General features: G+C 36.7%; 1 protein-coding gene across 1 annotated transcript; it reads left to right on the plus strand.

Moving 5' to 3' along the window:
* Positions 1–686: 686 nt before the first annotated feature.
* On the plus strand, positions 687–14,452 carry LOC139708419 (cathepsin D-like). The gene is made up of 9 exons (XM_071620370.1): positions 687–745; positions 1,594–1,741; positions 2,306–2,429; positions 3,063–3,181; positions 3,836–4,035; positions 5,501–5,623; positions 6,209–6,347; positions 13,932–14,030; positions 14,414–14,452. Exons 1-9 carry the CDS (start codon positions 687–689, stop codon positions 14,450–14,452), a joined length of 1,050 nt encoding a protein of 349 aa, XP_071476471.1.
* The last annotated feature ends 6,150 nt before the right edge of the window (positions 14,453–20,602 follow it).

The raw sequence follows: 20,602 nt of genomic DNA on the forward strand, positions 1-20,602 counted from the left end.
TTTTTTTTGAAGTCTGACTTTTTCAAAAGTCTGACTTGGTACTATAGGTTATTGCATGATGACCTATGTCATCCCTTTGTGAATTGTATTGTGAACTATGTTATATTTCGTCTTTTTTAACTGTATATACTGTAAAGGTAGAAAGAATAAAGGAGAGTCCTATGCTCTCGGTCAATCAATAAAAAAAAAAAATTAACATCCATTTTGGTGCCATTCGACGCCCAGATATTTTACAGTACCTACATCTACACACATGCACATCCCAACACACACATACACACGTGTACACATATTATTTCAAACTTTTTCAGAAACTGTGAAAAAATACCTAGATTTGAAAGGAAGGGCAGACAATGATGCATGTACCTGATGCAAATCTGCCAGTGACTTTTCCCATGCGCTTTTGCACTTTTCTGCTTTCGAATTATGCCGCTTGCTTGTTCAAATTGACCTTCGTCCGCTTGTCGACAATAGGCCTATGGGCCTGCCCTCGATCTGCGTTTGATGAAATGAGAGATCCAGTCCTCATGGTATGATTTTTATACGAGAGCTGACACAGGAGTCCAAAGATAAGTTAGCGAATCTCTTTCACACCGGTCATTACCTACATTTCCTTGTCTCTCCGACTGAAACCCAGACCCTCGTTCTCCTGCGGAGCTGCATGTTCTGACGTTGTATTAAAGGAGATGGAGACGTTTGTAACTCTGCTGATGTTGATCGGAGCGATAAATGGGGAACTTTTCAGGTACGATTGTAATACTTCATTACACTTGGCATGGTCTTGTGATATGAAACAAGTGCTGTTTCTAACGAATATTATAGTTCATGATTTATGATATTATGTAAGGCACATTCTGTTGACATATCTAGAGTCATTACATTGTCGGCAGCAGTAAGTGCATGCTCGTGAAATTGGCAAGACTCTAAAATACATCTTACAGAAGTATGATATGTGAGTATTTCAGTCCCTTTCTGTTTCAGAGTTGTATGAGATTTGCTTTTTGCGTGTCTTTTTTTAATTCAACTGTCAAAGAGCATAGCTCTAAGTGCACGTTCTTTTTTATGACACTTACATTTCCTTTACATAAGGCATTTCGAGGGGGGGGGGGTGGATTCTCCAAGACTTCTGGAGAAATTGTATATATATCTTCATATTGTTGGCACCTCGAATGGTTGCAGGAAGGCGGAACACAGAAACAACCAACACTTTAAACGTCATGTGTCCATTCTTAATTCAAACACTGACTGATTGTTTTACCGATATTTCTAATTTCGCTGTATACTTGCGCGATGATTATCGATTTTTTTTTATAGTCTGCATTCGATCAGTAAATACCGCCATGTGATACAAATTTGAATGCCGGATATGTTAATTGATCTCGTCTGTTCTTAATTGTCTGACTCTTCAGTATTCAAAAAGATAAAAGAAAAACTACGTTTAATCTGCATACATCATCAGCTTGTTCCTTAACATTAAGTACCTAAAACTGCATGTATCGGTTCAACAAAGACTTCTTCGACGTTAATAACTCGTGCAGGTGATTTCCTGGAATCAATAGTAGCATAATCTCACCCCTTCCTCCTCTATTATAGGATTCCCCTCCACAAGAAGGACTCGGATCGAGGGCAGATGGCCAACAAGAGACTCCTAAACCAGACTCCAACTGCCAGAGCCACTATGACGTCAGGCCACAGTCGTTCTGCCTCTTCCCTGGCTATCAACCTTACTGACTATCGTGATGTACTTTCGTCAAATCCACATAACATTATCGTTTATCATTGTATACATATTTTCTACATTTTTAGTAATACGTCATCACATCATACAATGTGGTATACAAGTGAATCCACATTTTGTATTATCTTACTTTTTTTTCTAGCATCCATTTTTTTCTAAGTTGATCGAGACTTGATCATAAGTTGACATGACCAGCTCGCATGAACTTTTCCACAATCACATGACAATCAACCTTTTTCATTGGGTTTGGTCATCTAAGTCATTTTGAAGTCAGTTTTAGATAATGTCGAGTTATTGAGTTTCCTAAAAAAAGTTAAATTTGACGGTGAATATAGCTCTAAAAGTATCTATGGAGGCTTATTTTCATTTTGTTCAAATTAATGTCCTCAACTTACACTCTGTACATTAAAGTAAAAGCATACTGACACGAACAATATTTTTTTACAGGATACCTTGACACTGAAGTTTGAAATAATACCTACACCTGCAAAACTCGATTAAATGATATAGGGTCTTCTCGCTTGTATACTTAACCTGCTTTACCACCTTTTCTGTCACATGATCAAGATCCAGTACTATGGATCTATATCAATTGGAACACCGCCACAAATGTTCAACATTGTATTTGATACGGGCAGCAGTGATCTTTGGGTTCCCTCTTCCTCATTTTCCCAAGAATCCGGCTGGATCAGTAAGTGTCTGTACCCCGTTTCTCTGCTTATAATACGTTATGTTCTATACGCACCGATGATTACAGGAAAAGTGCCATGACTCGCTGAATGACGTGGTGTATTCAGTGGTATAGGTTTCACCTGAGCATTCAGGTACGTCGCAGTACCACCTTCTTTTTATTTTCGCATTAACGAACATTATTCCATTTTCTGATTGCAAACATTATTACAATAATGAGGTTTTTTTTTCCGATTTTGGATAAACAGATCTTCGGAAAAGGGAACCTTATTTCACTTTGGGATTAACAAACCTTTGGAATAACGGATATCACCAGCGCGTAGCTCCCGGGCAGATGTGCAAAATATAAATTGGTTTGCAGGACAGTTTTCACTTGGAAACTCGCATTCCATTGTCAAAGTTTTGAATTAGTTCGCAATGAAAAGTACCTGATTTTTTCCCCATCAAACTTAAATACATGTAGGTTAAAATATTTTCTTTAGCAGGGTAAAGACACCATCAAAAGGTCTTACACTCCTCTACAAACATTTACCCACTCCTATCAGTCAACCAATCATCTTATACAATGAGCAAGAAGACGTGGTTTTGTTTTTCTTTTTTATCAGCTAAAGGTTTATGATTTTTTTTTCCACAGGACGACATCACACGTATAACAGTTCCAAGTCGTCAACGTACGTTGCAAATGGCACCAAATGGTCTGTGTCATACATCATCTGTTACTGTGAAGGTTTCGTAAGCCAAGATACTGTTGCGGTGAGCAACCCCAACGAGCATCTGCTGATTGTACAAACTGATATCATGTAACTTGTGTAACGGTTATTCTAGGTACATAAGATTTCATTACAATTTTTTGATCTGTAGATGTGATTTGCGGAAAATAAAAGAATGAATGAATCGGAAAATATGCACATGTATGCCAGAATATTGCTCCCTGTATAAAACTTATTCCCTTCACGGCATCGTAATGGACAGAGACTTTAAAAAAACCTCATGTCTTGAATTAGACACTGTACTACCTATCATTAACGTTTTGAGATTCATAGAAAAAATGCTAAATCTTTAATCTTCCTGTGTTGTAATGCTTGTTTCAGTCCTTTACTTTCTTCATATTCAGAGGAAATTTCACTTCGGATAAAAGTGATTTTCTCACTGTTCTCACAGCGTTTCTCTCACTGTTGTGATGTGTCGGTGACAACCAAGCAGCATACAATTGATTTAAAATGATCCTGGCTACGAAGAGTTTATATTATATCCATCCCTGGCTCGCACTCGTGTATTCGGGTCACCGATATCATGATAATCATATTCTCTTCCAACAAACCAGCCTACAGATCTTAAACCACGCTATGATTCAATGTCAATGGCACTTATGACAGACACGCGTGTTTTAATCATTTTAATTTTTAGATTGCTGGCATGACCTTGAAAAAACAGTTCTTTGGAGAAACTACCTCAATGGCGTGTCTCCCCTTTCTCAATGCGAGGTACGACGGGATTTTGGGATTGGGGTATCCGAACTCCGCCGAAGTTAGCAAAATGCCCGTGTTCGACAACCTCGTCAAACATGGACTCATTCACGATCCCGTTTTTTCATTCTACTTCGCCAGGTGAGTGACCTAACGCTTCCTTGTACTGTTCTCACTCAATCACAGAAATGTTTCCCCCCCCCCCCCATACAAAGAATTTGCGTCTAATTACATGTATGTGGGTGAACAGCCAGTATGATGCTGGTTTTTCCCGTTCAATCTCGCACTTTGTGAAGATAAAAAGAAAAGAGAAGTCACCCAATTTTGCATGTAGTGCATGAAAAAGTATTGATAGGTTATTTAATTTCTTAGATGGGGCATCCGAAATCGCCAGTCGACATTCAAATTGATTCGCTGTACAGTACCCTACATAGGGTAACCAAAGTCGCCAATTGGCGTATACGACATTGTATGAATTCCAATATACATAATTCCGGGACATAATGCAACCGACTAGTTGCTCTCAAAACCTCGGGCACTGGGTGTCTCTGGTTACCAGAACAATCTTCGTTGTATGTCTTTACATAGAATTTGGAATACAGTTAATTGTATCATGCAGCAAACTAGTAGATAGGCTGTTTCTTTACGCTATATAGCTACGATAACAACTCATTGTTGTGATAGGGTCGATTGTAGATTCTTTAGTGTCAACGGTCGGGGGTCCCGAGCTTGTCCTGTAAAATACTTATATCCTTTGGACAAATAACATATCTCATCTGGGTTTTCCCTTTCCAGCCAGTAGAGTATAATACGTATCATTACATTGTGAAATTGGATAATAAGGAAAACACTTAAAGACATAATATATTTATAAATATTACAGTGTAACATGTCGATAGAATGTAAAATCGAATACACTACTTATGAACATGAATACCTTTTCGAGAAAAGAAATGGTCTGACTTCAGTCACGTGTCCTTTCGCTCAAAATTTGAATGCATTAGAGCCAATGTAAATGACATTTTTGCACTTTGATAGATCGTCTGAAAATATTAGGAGGGGAAACTGCCCCCCCCCCCCCCCCCCCCCCCCGCGTACGGCCAGGAATGAAAGGGACGCTATACAACTATACAATTCAACAGCGTAATGAAAGATATTTTCGTTTACCTCTTTCAGAAACAGGGCGAATAGTACACCCTTAACATAATTATGTTAGTAACAAGTCGATGAACCGTATATTTTTCGTGAAAAATGAAATTGTAGAGAATTTCCTAATATTTTCTTTAAATTGTTATCCAAAATGCAATTGGCGGTAATGACGGCACCGAAACTTGAAAAAAGTGATCAATATTTTGAATGGATTCTCCCATTTTCTTCATCTTTTGCTGATATCTTTATTCAATAATGCTGCTTTAACTCAATCCTCATTTCTATTTGGTCTTCGGGATCCTTTGATTGAGTAGCTTTAATAAGAAACTTACTATACTGGTACGACACAGATATCTAGGATGAACCTCTATAGAATTTTCGTCGAATTTCAACATGATTATGGAATAACTGGCATTATTGTATCCTTTCTCCTTCACACCGTGTTCACTTTGCATAGGAACCCTTCTGATCATCCTGGAGGTGAGGTTGTCTTCGGCGGAGCAGACCCTCTTCGCTACACTGGAGATTTCAACTACATAAACGTGTCTCTTCAAGGACAGTGGCAGATCAACGTGGACAGGTGATAAATGAGAAGTCAGATGTGGCATACGTGACGTCACGTTTCATTTGAATATGAGCGAGCTTAAGATTCGAGACGCGAACGCTATCAGAAGACAACGTGCAGAACACAATTTTGCCTATAATAAGCGTCGTCTTAGCGTTAGGGTCGGAGATTTAAAGCTCGCTAATATGTGATCTTCCGGACTATAGAGACCAGAAATGGGCCGTGGAGGGCCGAAATTAGTCGTGAATATTATTAGATTAGAGAATGGTAAAAATAGCCCAAGGAAACAAAAGTTAATTGTGGATACTGACTGACCATGATCTCGGCTCATTAATTTTTGCGATACTGCTGACATTTTCCTAGTTTTTGTGCTTTATTCTATGTTTATTCGTGAACATTGTTCTGCTATTCAAAACTGCAATTCAGACCATGCAGTACAAATAGGTAGAAAATAGTGATTTGTAGTTACTTCAAAATTCCAAGTGTATCGTTACTTTATACTTCTCCTTTGATTTTTTAAGGAATAGTTTGAATCTTCTACTTTACTACATCATTTGTTATCTTATCGTTTGCACACTTGTGTTGGCATTCTATTTACAGCGTAACCCTCGGGTCCAGCAAATTCAGCGCACATTACCAGGCAGCAGTTGACACTGGTTGTTCGACTGTGGGCGTGCCTAGCCCCCTCATCGACGGCTTCGTGGAGAAACTCGGCGCTATTGAAACCCAATACGGGGAGGTACGTGGAACACAACAATATCAGGGGCAGCGGGAGGGGGTATAGGGGCTTGTAAAAAATCGAAAAAAGGGAACGAAAATCACAACAATTATGAATTTCCAAAATTTTGTCCTTATATTCTTTCAGTCTATAATCCGGGAGGGGGTTGTCACCATTTAACCCGGTCCTGCACCCCACGTACGAACAGGTGTGACTCTACAAACGAGTTGTAATGTAAACGCATTTTCCCGTTATGTTTGAAGCATAGTCATTAAGTGTTTTAAAGAGAGAGTAAATAAATTATTTAATTTCTCTTCAGTTTCATGAACAACATGGCATCGATTCCTGAAAGGGATTTTCAAGCACTGTGTTTCATTCAATTGATGAGAGGTAATAGTCGTCGCTGTATATTATTTAAACTCCATATTTACAGTCTTCAAGATTTGTTGACGTGTATTACATCTACTTCTGCTAAATCTGCTTCATTTTAACTGGAATTCTTTTTTTTTCTTCGTTAAGATTTTTTTTTCGTTCCGCACACAGAATATATGTGACAGAAAAACCAATAGATACAGACAGTAGTAACTTTGGTACCTTACAGTTGTCATGAATGTTGTTATGAAGTGTACCAAGTTGTGGCTGAATCAACGAGCCCTTCACAGTGGTTCCGTTTTTCTCATTCGATCCAAACACAATAAAACGTGACTGTAAGTGCTCTCCAATCACCCCTAAGCCTCAAGGTCCCCCTTGCTAAAAGACATCATTATATAGTTTTCGTCTATTTTGGCATTTAAGAAGTGTGAAATTTGAATGAGTCATGTACACCTAATATATATATATATATATATATATATATATATGGGTGAAAACGTTGAACGATGTACAATTGGCCATTTTCGGGCTTTTCGATATTCAAACCCTTGTAAAATTGTCACCTGGGGGTGTTTTTCATGGTTTTAGGTATCATTTGGTAGGGGAGGGTTGTACCTTTCAGAAAATATATACTTTGTAGTGTTCTTACTGCATTTTCTTTAAAAAATAATGCCTTGAAGCTGAAAAAATTGACAAAAATGCATATTTTGGGAAAAAATCCCAGAATCACACGTCTTAATTTTTGTTCTAATGCAATTCTAAAGCTTTGTTTTTCCTTGTGAGTAAGCCTACACACTTCAACTATTTAATCAAGTACTTCTGCCATGAACGTGTGTATTATTTATCTTATCAGGAAACGTTGAATTCACTTATGTCTGAAAAAGAACGTCTCTGAATGAATTATCTTTTCCTTGACGCCAAAAATTCAGGATGACTATGAAAACATGTAAGGCCATATTTATTTAGCGTCTTATCCATACTACCATTCCATCAAAATTTGTGAATGAGCTGTGTGAAATAATCGTGTGGTGGCTCATTAAAGAAAATTATACTGAATAACCATCAGAGATGTTCAGTTGTTTAATGGTGTCATTAATGAAAGTGGATTATGCTTGAGATAAAAAGTGGTTATTAGTATGTCAGTGTGAGCCAGGCGACTATGATGATTGGCAACTTTAGTAGCATACTGTCCACAAAAGTGAGTTCTGGTTGAAATCCCGACTTGGCGAATGTCTCTGATCAAAACGAATGTCCCTGATTGAAAGTCTCTGAAGGGATATTCCCTCATCTGACACTTTCGCACTGCATGATACTTTATTTGCGTGCTTATTTTACGCACTGACGAGCCATCCTGGAATCGAGTCAGCACAGTTCAACGACAGATATGCCCATAAATCTTGAAAATGTGAGTAATAACAAAAACTTTCCTGGTGTTTGTGCCGATTTATTAGAATTATTATTCCGTAGATTTGCCAATCAATATCATTTGTGAAATTATGTATTTTAATCTTTGGATTAGAGGTAAATTAAAAAAGGACAGACAGTAAATATGTAAGAATCTGCACGAAAATCAAAGACCGCACGTCTCTGAGCAAAATGAAAAACGTCTCTGAAAATTACTGTTTCATGAAATAAAGACATCCGCTATACAAATTATGAGAACATTAAAGTAAATTTATGTCTGGATGGGCTCAGTTAGTATTATAGGAACAAGTAGAACCAAGTTAACACGGGCGTGTTGTAATATTAAGAAAAATGAAGCTTCCTGAAAGATGTTGAAATATGTAAAAGAGTTTCAAATTTAAGATTTTCTGTTGATTGAGCAAGTGTAAACACATTGCCAGGACAGAAAATATGTTTTATGACTAGTAATAGGTCAATAGTCTATGATTATTATGTAGTAGTCACTTTAGTTTACGTATTTTTTGTGAGAGAGGCAGAAATGTAAGAAAAACAGGTTTAGGTCAGAGACGTTCTCTGAACAAATAGGATCTGCTCTCAAACCAATATCAATGACCCACCATGGCGAATTGGTGCCTATGTTTGCAGCACATTGGTTCCTCAATCCAAATATAATGCCAATGTCTTGTAAAAATCAAACCCATTAAGTACTGATAAACAAAGATGTTTACGTCAGAGACGTTACATTGAACGTTTTACACATTTTCAACTACTACAATAAGGAGTAGATCTTTCATTATTCCACAGTATATGGCCCTCGTATACATACATCGTTCTAGGTAATTTACGCAATCTAAAAACAATGTTGATTTTATGATTTTGATCAGAGACGTTCATTTGTGCGTACATTGTTCTTCCAGTGCATGATAAATTTATTTTAATATCATTTTAACTCTATCTTTTTTTTTTCTTACAGCAAGATGGGAAGACCGGATGGATTTTAAATGCTCCGAATATTAGAATTTCGTCCTGCTCAGGATCTTTAGGCTCAGTCATGTTCATGGAGCCTACAAGTTCCAGACAACGGCCGTGGTACTGGCAAGACCGGACGGACATCTTGGAGGTGCCATCTGTTTACAAAATAATGACTATCCCAACCCCTGTTTCAGGTAGCAAGCGACGCAGTCGGTACCATGCACTGATTGAGGACATGGAATACCAAGTGGAGAGGAAATACAATTCAATGTTATAATGCGGACTCTGTTTTTCATGCACATCACTACGTTTGCTTTTGAGGCTGTGAAATCTGAGGCTTACACGCTAAGAAATAAATGTTCAAATTTGCACCTAATTTGTAGCAATAGCAGCACACCTGCGGTGCATACTTGCACCCTAAATTGTGCTTAATTGCACCCTTAATTAACTGCCTTTTTGAAGTTTTGCTAATTTCTGCAAACAAGTTCTCGTACAGTTGATAAGAATATGCAAATAAGTGAGCTAACCATGTCATAACCTCACAATTTTCCATTGATCGTGTACAAAAAATAACGAAAATTCAATTTTTCTGTCTTTGAAATCTGAAACATGATGCTATTCCTGGTTGATTACCTTCAGAATAGTAATCAGTTAGATATACCCGGATTAAAGCCTCGGGCATATTATGCTTGAATGAAAAACTGAAAATTTCAAAAGTTTATGTGCAAACATTATGGCAAGTTGTGAGGGAATGACAAGCTTAATTTGCCATTAGCATATTCATAATGACCGTTCAAAAACTGTTTCCTGAAAAAATTAGCGAAACTTCAAAATGTCATAACTTCATTATTTTTTTTCTTGAGCCCGTAAGATTTTATTCTTTCTTATCAGCGGCTAGCTCATATTTGGGCTGAATTTCCCTGTAATGACTCCTTTTCTCTTAGAAGTAAGGTGAGATGTTCTAGTGATATTATTTTTTTTTTTAGGTTTGTAAGCCAAATGCATGAGAAAAGGAAAAATACTTACATCTATGATGAAACAAGACAATGTCTAATAAGAATGTCCCTTTACCTAGTTTCCTCTACAACACTATACTTATGTATCGCCTTCGAGTAGAAAGAAGGATTGATAATCCCCACCGATGTGACAGGTAAAATGTGGTATTGTAATGTTATCATTGTCAACCTCTTGAAAGAGGTTTTCAGTTCATTTTTGGTCAAACGTTTGCTGTACCACACCGTTGATATTCTTTGAGTTTGGCGTTTACAATTTATATCTGCCATAGTATACAAAAAAGCACGGCGGAATTTGATGCTTCTAGGATGAGTATAGGTTAATTACAGATTTCTGAGACAACATCATAACAGTGGCCCAGGTACGGTCCCTAATAAAAATCCGAACTGGCCTGACATACACATACAATCATATTTGAGGTATAGTGGTCAAATTAAAATAGTATTAGTAAATTCGTGTTTACCTTTGTTATAGATTTGGACTACATTTGAAATAAAACATATACAATATTGATAGCATGTGGGCACACCTTCGCATACACCGAAGGTGAAATACAAAGTAGTGGTCATCATAAACAAAAACATTCCTTGACATATGCCTCGGTAAATGATATCTCAATGAATGTGGAATGTTGAGGTACGAGCATCTTTTAAAATAGGGAGTTTGGTGTTTAATTCTAGTGATAACTTACAGCCGAAACGTCCCTGATGGAAAATCAAATGTCTCTGATATAAACAAATAATTTAGGTAAGGTAGTCAAAATTGCATGTATTTCATGTAATTTTTATTGGTCTGCCATTCAAAAGTGTTGTATGATATGAATAATATAACAAGGACAGGTTTGTTGTTGATTTTTGGAGTAGAAATCGAAATTCCTCTTACAATTTGGAGGTTTGTAGTTACAATCGGTTATTATGAAAAATAATTCAAGTTGAAATTACCATTCTGAATTGTTCACAAAAGATAAACATGTGTTCAATAAAAGAATAATGTTGTTTGTTCAAAAACCTCGTAATTATGGATCAGAGGACATCGTTTTTATTGTCTATGTCTGAGGAACGTCTATGAGTGAAACCTGAACGTCTCTGATCAAAACATGGCTTACTTTCAGCATCTGTAAAGGGCTTTTATGGGGATTTGACCAAACGAAATGCACTAAATTCATTATTAGTATCTAGTGAACATTAACATTTAAACAAATGAGACCCCTGCTATATGTTTTGTTCAAATGAGATGAAAGTGAAGATAAGAATATAAAAATCTCTGCTTAAATGACAAAAACTCCACTTTTACTTTAACTTCCGTGTGTATTGGCTTTTGTATACTTCACAGGAGGTAAACAATCATAGGAACAAATTAACACAGTCTTCAAAAGCATGAACAAGATGAAAATATATTCATTTGAATCTTTTTCTACCCTTCATTTGAATTTTCACTAAAACAATGTTTATTTTAGTCAGAGACGTTCGCCAATATGTCACAGTTCTATCTAATCTTGAATAAAAACAACACCCTTGGAGATATCCCAGTATAATCGGGTTTCCAAGAAAGCTGATATCAATGACATTTGACTGAGATATATTTATATCAGTGAGTGACGTTTTTTAATTTTGACCCCTGATTTGCCCAATTGTACATCGTTCAACGTTTTCACCCATATATATATATATATATATATATATATATATATATTTATATATACTGCGGAGATGATCATAAAAAGCTTTTCAATGTCGCCAATCGACTTTTGAACCGCAAACAGTCATCTCCATTGCCCAAACATGTCGATGGCTGTGCCATGGCTGAAACTTTTAGTCAGTTTTTTCATTCGAAAGTTGAAAAAATCCGAGATAATTTTAATTTCAATTGTAATGTTGTATTGTCTGAATCTGAACCTGTCACCTCTTCCACACTGGAAACCTTCCAACATACAACTACTGATGAAATCCTTCTTCTTCTTCGTAAATTGCCTCCTAAATCCTGTCCATTGGATCCGGTTCCAGCCATTCTCTTAAAGGACAGCGCACCATCGTTCGCCCCGATTATTTCTCAAATTGTTAACCTCAGTATCGAGCAATCTACCGTACCTTTATCTTTAAAGAAAGGTCTGATCCGTCCTTTACTGAAAAAAAAACATCATTGGATAAGGAATCACTGACAAGCTATCGCCCTGTATGCAATCTCCCATTTTTGTTCAAGATTTTAGAGAGAGTTGTGTTTTCGAGACTCTCAGCCTATATGCTGGAACATGGTCTATTCGATCCTTTACAGTCAGCTTATCGCCCTCACCATAGTGTGGAGACACTTTTGATGAATGTTTCTAGTTATATTTTAAGGGAAATGGATTCCGGATCCGTCACAGCAATGGTACTGTTGGATCTGTCTTCGGCCTTCGACACTGTAGATCACAGAATTCTTGTCAATACACTTACAAGTTTGGGTATACAGGGACAGGCTCTCGAATGGTTTAAATCATACTTATCACACCATTCACAGTCTGTTCTTTTGAATGGTGTCACATCGTCCTCAAAGCCATTAGGCTGTGGTGTACCTCAAGGCTCTGTTGGCGTGTGAATTTATCCTTTTTGGCTCTAAATCTCACTTGAAAAAGTTGGATATTAATTCTATTTCAATTGTAGGTAACGATATCCCTCTGTCAAAGTCATGTCGCAATCTGGGTGTTATGTTTGACTCTCACATGGCCATGTCTGATCAAATCACCAACATTTCTAAATCAGTCCGTTATCAATTGCGCAATATCGGTTTTATTCGCAGGTATTTGACTCGCTCTGCAACGGAAAAACTTGTTCATGCACTTATTTCTTCACGCCTTGATTTCGGTAATGGTTTGTTTTTCAATCTACCAAACTCACGAATTGCCCAATTACAAAAGCTACAAAATGCCGCTGCCCGTATTGTTTCTTTGTCACGTAAACAGTCATATCACCCCTATCCTGGAGAGTCTTCATTGGTTACCTGTACAGGAGCGTATTCGGTTTAAGATACTTCTTTTGGTTTATCACGTTATTGAGGGAACAGCTCCTGATTGCAATGTTTGTTTGTTTCGTCAATACCAACCTCCACGATCTCTTCGATCCTCAACTTCAGGTCTCTTACATATTCCGTTTTCTAGGAAATCTTGGGGGGAACGAGCTTTCGCTCACGCTGGACCAACACTGTGGAATTCACTTCCACGTGAGCTGAAAAACTCAAGTTCCATAACATCATTTAGGAGTAATCTAAAATCCTATTTGTTTAGCAGTGCATTCTGAAGACCAGTCCCTTTTGAAGACAGACTTTCATGTCCTTTTTTTTTTCTGCTTCTTCATCTTCTTCTATTACGGTGTTGTACTTGCATCTTCAGTCTTTTTGCTTCGAATTTAATTAAAGTGGAGAATGGCGCTATAGAAATTGTATGTATTATTATATATATTCATATATACATATACATATGTACATATATTCATATATGTATATATGAATATATGTGATAAAAACCTAAGATCCTATTGCCATTTTAGGTTTTTATCACATATATATTCATATATACATATACATATATATATACATATATATATATTCATATGTACACACACACACACACACACACACACATATATATATATATATATATATATATACATAATCTGAAACTGTTAATCTCATTGATAATTTGTTTCTATGTCAGTAGCAAAAAAAAATGTTGTTCGTATCTCAGTGGTTTTGTGATGCTGGGCATACTTGGCATTAATGGCAAATTAAAATCATAAATCAATCATACTGTTTTAGTTTGCCATTCTATGTTCTTGATCATGTTATCTCTATGGTTATTTGCTTCGATAGTACGTCATTCCCTGCAGTAATATTGACGCTCTTCCTGACCTTACCTTCACCCTGAACGGCATGGCATACGTCTTGACGGGGCGGGACTATGTTAACAAGGTAAGTGGGCAGGTACATGTATAAGTCCATAGGCAACAAAATGCAACTTACTGCAATATACTCTCCTTGCCGCCTTCATTAGGCCGACAAATGCACAGAAGGAAAGGAGGGGGTACTTGTTAAAACTCTGTCTGGTGCCTCGTTATAGAAGACAATTTGACGTTTGTTTGATTTGTTTTTAACTCGCCAAGACACATTCTTAGGATAACAAGACGTGAAGTCGACAAAAAGCTGCCTTTAAACTTTAGCGAGCTCTCTACTCACATCTAAGATTATAATACGGATTACTGTATCGGTGAGTTAGAGAGCCTGGTTTTTTAATTTCTTTTTTAATCTAGCCTTGAGGTTAACATGACTGACTGGGTTTATGTCGTTTGGACAAGGAAGATTTGAAAATGGGTGAACAGGGCAGGGAAGTGTGACACATGTCTCTGATCGGGGCGAATTGCAGGGAATCTATTTTTGATTCTATGTTCCTCAAAAATCAATCATTTCATAAATTTCATTTACCTCTTTTAAGAACGATTTTTGCTAAAAACACACTTATTTATGTATGCCCAAATTATTGGAATTCTTTGAATCATGACTTAAAAGATGCTCCATCTATATACTCTTTCAAGAGAAGACTGAAGTCTTTTTTATTGCAATCGTATGACTCTACAATACTGAATTAACCTTTTGGCCTTTTTTTTATATACTAACCTGTTTACTTTGTCCCCTATTCGAAGAATAAATGGTATTTTTCCCCTGGATGTTTGCAATGTTGTCATCTATGCCATTTTACCCATAGCGTCTAGTAGTTGACTTTCCGTATGCTACTTCGTTTCATATATCCCTCTATTTTCTATTTTCTTGTCTTTCTTTAAGGCGTCAAAATTTCACTTTCCCCAGCAACTGTCTTCTGTTTCTCTTGGCATGCTTCTGCCGAACATCGCTGTTTATGTTTATGTTGTTTCTGTTGTTCTGTTACTGTTTCTGTCTCTGTTTTGCGTTCCTGTCTGCTATTTTGTCTTCAGTTCGTCAGTATTGTCCATCCCGTTTTGTCCTGTACAACCTTTTCTTTAGTATTTGTCTTTCTGTCTAGTCCTGTTTTATGTTAGTTCGCGTCTATGTAAATGTATTTATTTGTTAATCTAATTTCTAGTGGGCTTCCAGACTTCTTCCACTTTGTTTTTTTTTTTTTGGTATATACGACGGTTCAATTTATCTTTTCGTTGATGTTCTTCTCCAGAGGGACGCACATTACTACAAGCTCTGTCTTTTTAGTGGGTCCCTCCATTTTTCGCATTTAAAACAACGGTATATATGTATTTCACTTTGATCACTTCTGTTTCTTTCTTGCAATACAATGTATGATTACTATAGGTCCTCAATTGTTGTAGTCTTTTTATTTCACTATGTTCTACTTACCTTATTTTCTGTTACTAAATGAAGTGAAACATATGTTTTTGTTGAAAAATGAAATAAACTTTGAACTTGAACTTAAACTTTGAACTTGAACTTGAATTGAGATGACTTGGAGGAGTAGTTAGAGTTAGGGCTACTTCGAGAATTTAGCCTACACCATGCCTACACCATATCCACTGGTTTGTAAAGAAATGGCGTAATGGATAGAACACAAGTTATGAATCAGATCTATAGCAGTGTTTGGAAGTTCTACGTTCATTTGGATTATATGCTTGTAATTCGTGCATGCCTCTAATTTTCATCGTACATAGTCCACTATATTGTATATTCAAGATCATTGAAAATTTTCGCATATTACGTTATGATCTAAATGTGTGTATTATGTACAATTTATATATGACACGGTTGTATAGTTATACATGTATCATGTCTGTGTTTCCTTTTAAAGTTTACGTTTGCATCTTTGTGCTTGATAGATCACTCAAGGTCATGAATCCTTATGCATCGCTGCATTCCAAGATTTTGGCGACCATGCACTCTGGGTTTTAGGGGAGCCTTTCCTTCGCACTGTATACACAAAATTCGACCGTGGAAACGATCGAATCGGATTAGCTGCGCTTGTCTAGATACTTGTGCCGGAACATCATGGATTACGAGGGGTCTTCGTTTCAACGGTTTCTCTTAAATTCTGATGTTAATGCACAAAATGCGCATAAATACCCACAATTTCACATAGCAACATTTCTATCCGAGGGTCTCACGCCAATCATTTGTGGTAATAAGTTTTGTTTTTCATCTATCCTAGTGACCTACTGTGCCGAAATATGAAGAAATTATCCCTCATAAGAGATGTTTGAACGGACTGTCGGTTTGGTGCAAATGTTGTGGATGAAACTGTTCCACCTTTCAGGTCATAAAAAGAAATTTGAAACATTTTTTTCTTTTTCAACAATATTGGAAAGTTTGTTGATATGGTAACAGCGCATTTTGGCATTCAAGCAGGAAAAACCTTGCAGGATAAAATTGTTCCTTTTTTTACGCTATTCAAGAGAAATTTGTCACGCATGATGACTGTCATGTAAAATTGTGCAGGACACATTTTTAGAGTATCGGAAATACGTTGCCGTGGTAACAGTGTATTATAGAACCTTGCTTCTGACCATCCGAGCATTGAGAAATTAGGGTTTCTGGGACGAACACTGAACTAGGGCTTTCTGTAGCTCAGTCGGTAGAGCACCGGGCTAGCAATCCGGAGGTCTCGGGTTCGAATCCCGATGAAATCCCATTTTCTTTGCTGATTTTTCTACTAATAAATTATATTCATTTATTGTCAGTTTTCTCCTGATTGCGTTTGTTAAGTACTAAAAAAAAAAGCTGCACCACTTCGGTGATCCCTCGCATTTCATCCCCAAGTTGAATTATCCGTCGGGTTTATGCCAGGTTCAAGTGTGTGCCTGTGTGTCACACACAAACACACCGCTATAGCTTCCGACGATCCGAGCATTGAGAAATTAGGGTTTCTCGGACGAACACTGAACTAGGGTTTCCTATAGCTCAGTCGGTAGAGCACCGGGCTAGCAATCCGGAGGTCTCGGGTTCGAATCTCGATGGAATCTCATTTTCTTTGCTCAATTTTCCAACAACAATTTGTTACAGTACAGAAGTGTTAGGTGGAGATATAAATCACCTTTAGTGATATTTCTAGAGTATAGCTTATGTTGGGTTCCACTCTATACTGTTTCATATCTGTTTGTATAGTTTCGTTAATACATTATTTGCTTTTTTTATGCATTTTCTGAGGGTCCCAAATCGTGTAAGCTTTACTTTTTAGTGGGATCCTCCATTTTGCATTCCCATCCTTTTAACTAGTACTATTCATATGTGTATATTTAAGAAAAAGATTTACGATAATGTTTTCTTCATTTTGTTACTCTTCACATGTATTTTGCTAACTTACGTCTTTGCAATTATTGCAAATATGTTCTGTTTATATTGTATATAACTTTTTCTGTTTAATTGATGGAAATGAAAAAAATAATGAACTTATCATGTGAACCTATGATTCACAATGGGTGATTTCAAGTTCGGTGCTAGTAGCACCGTCAATAAAACCGAACTTGAAATCATGTCGGTGTAGGGAGTTGACCTCAAAATTATGACGTATTTCCGGTTTTTGGTGCTGGGCTCGGTGTTGAATGTCGCCTGCTGAATTGAGCTCCGCCGTTTGTGTTAGCGATTTACGTGCTTTTTCCCCATTGATTAACACTACCCCCGGGATTATCATTTTCGTAATTTCAAGTCCGGTGCTGGTATTAGCGCTGCCGTGCGAGACCCGCATTCACTTCATTATAGATGCATGTTTTACACGCGAAGTCTATGCTAATGCAATGGTCCCCCTCGTAAGCTACACGAACACTCTCGACATGGCTACATAAATCTGACCCTTGGAACAAAATTAAGGTAATTTTCATTTCAAGAAGAGATGAAATTTGTGCTCTTTTAACCAGTCTTCCTCATTTTGTGTCCAAACTATTAAAGCAGTCATGGCTACATCTTTTTTTGTTATTTAACTTTAACTATGCGCCATCACTTTTTTTCGTCGCACAATTCCCGCGGAGATCGCGGTGCTGTGATTCCAACACCGATAGTGCTGGTGACCGATCATTTTGATCGGTATTGCTTCGTAAATCTGACCGTCGGTGTTGGAGCTCGATTTAAGGCTGTTATTTGAGGGCTAGCACTAGCACACATATCTTCAAATCAATTCATTATAGAATTTAAAAGAAATGCTGGACAGCAGAGAACTTACTAAAATTTTGATTTATTTGTATATCTATCTCTTCTTACGATCTTTAATTGTTGTAAAAATTACCGCTCATACGTGTTTACGAAAAAAAATAACAACGTACCACATAGAAGAAAGATTACAATTTTAGAAAGCTATATACATTATGATGGAATTAAAGTAATAAAGTATATGATGGTTGATCTGAAGTTGTTCTAACCCTGAGCATTATACTTGAGGTAAATGCTGGTGAAAGAGTGAGAGAACTTATGAACTGATTCAGGAAACAGAGACATATGGCTATTGATGGATGGATAAATGACTACAGGTTTGTTGATTATTTGAGAGATGGTAGACAGTAGCTTCGAAAGTGAGACTGCCATAGGGACACTCGCACAACGTTATAATGAGAAAAAACAAAGAACACGGAAGTATAATCCTCTCAGACATGTACACTTCTGAAGAAAAATGATCTTCACAACGAGTTTATCAAAATCGCAAAAAAGACAGCAACGATTATTATGAAACTTTGTTTCATTATTTCATTTTCGAATCGTAGATAATTATGTTCATTCTACTGCTTAACAAGATATCTAGATAATCCCAAGCAATGTATAGGACCTAGTGCAAATGAGAAGGCATTTTCAGTCTTAAAAAACAACAACAAAAGCATTATCACTATTTACAGACACGTTACAATTACATAAAAACATTCTAAATCATGTAGTTTATGGCAATACAATTTTCATCGCTGTGCTACAGCCACCTTCAATCCACCAACAAAAGTAAGACTTCCTCCCCTTATGATGCCATTCCAACATCATCATAAATTCGGTACTCCTCTTCCTCCCCTTCTCTTTGTAATGTACGCTTGAATTAATCAAGAACGATGGAATCAACATTCAGTATCAATCCATGCAATATTATAGCTTCTTACTCTGAATAATACGAGTGCACAATGAAAAAAGTTTTGTATCTCGCATAAAATGTAATATCACAGTATCTCCAAAGTGGTAACCAAGAACCTATTCTCTTATTCTGTGTTTTTATACAGGGCAGTCTTTTCAGAACACAAAAATCGCTTCACAAGAGAGCCCTTTTTAATCATGATAAAGCAGTTGGAATATAGTCTATAATCCCCTACACTTTTGAACATTAAATGTTACAATGCATCGCAATACAATGCTAAAGTAAGGAAAATTTAGAAAGCAGGAAAAACGCATAGAATTTAGAATATTGTTGACCATCGTATTGTGTAACAATATAAAATTAGATAAACGTCATATATATAAAATAACAATACCGTACACTTACTTACAATGATATGTGATCCATTCATAAGAAGCCTATTTTCTTGCACGTCATTGTCCCAAAACACGCTGTCAACAGCTTAGCCTTACATAATGATGTAACCATCAATGCACTCAGAGAAAATATCACGCGAAGATCCTGTCTGTCTCCTCGTCTGACCAATACACGTGTACTACTTTGAAAGCAAGTGTTTTACTACCGGTAAAATGGTACTAGAAATATCGGTTGCCTCGCGAAGGAAGTGTATCAACGGTAAAGTACAAGGATTAAATGGGAATGATATACAATTAATTCACGGATCAAGTGAATGCAGCAATATTACAAGTAGAACACATCAGTGAAATTCTGAGGAAAAATCGGAAAATCCAGTCTTACATTATGATTCTTTAAACTTTCGGTCCCGCCATTACTGGATGAGGACGCTACAACAGTTCGTGACTGCAGGACAACAGTATTTAGGAAAATACAAGGAGAATTCCACAAAACTTCAAGTTTTTAAACATGACTCACACATTTCTCTGACTCGACTTCCATCGTCTGACAAATGTTAAAGTTAATGTAATTCTTCCGGCCTTCTGAAAGAGATTTGATAAGTACTCTTTTCATTATGCTACAAAAATACAAAAGTGTTGAATTGACTTTAGATCTGTGTGTATGGTTGATTTTGTAGAGACCTAATCATAACATTTATTTCGTCCTGTAGTACCTACTAAAACAGAGTCATTGACCATTTTTGTCAATTTCGTATTTTATGCTCTAGTAATCGGTTGGATTTGGTATTATGAACTTTCATCTATAAAAGATAGGAAATGGTACTTCTCTAGGATTTTATACGTAGATTCAAGTTCTCAATTTTTCGTGTTATGCACGATTAGTGATACTTCATTGTGCAGCCAATCTGCTAATCATACATCAAATCTGTTTTGTTATATCTGATGTATTTTTCACTGAAAATGTGAAAGTGAATTGAAATTGAAATACGGAGAAAGAATGAAATTTAATGAAATACAAATCTTGTGACTGCAACATAAGAGTACAGCACATACATTGATATCCTTCAAATAAGCAT

The sequence above is a fragment of the Diadema antillarum genome, unplaced genomic scaffold (assembly GCF_040938485.1).
Source record: "Diadema antillarum isolate AM-2024a unplaced genomic scaffold, OU_Dant_1.0 seq00001334_RagTag, whole genome shotgun sequence".
In the NCBI taxonomy this organism is placed as follows: Eukaryota; Metazoa; Echinodermata; class Echinoidea; order Diadematoida; family Diadematidae; genus Diadema; species Diadema antillarum.

Bases quoted from the DNA above. Each gene is read 5' to 3' on its own strand.
- LOC139708419 (XM_071620370.1), top strand. From the start codon at position 687: ATGGAGACGTTTGTAACTCTGCTGATGTTGATCGGAGCGATAAATGGG. The intron at 6,348-13,931 runs GTACGTGGAACA...TTGCTTCGATAG, and splicing joins TTGAAACCCAATACGGGGAG to TACGTCATTCCCTGCAGTAA. The intron at 14,031-14,413 runs GTAAGTGGGCAG...CGTTTGGACAAG, and splicing joins GGCGGGACTATGTTAACAAG to GAAGATTTGAAAATGGGTGA.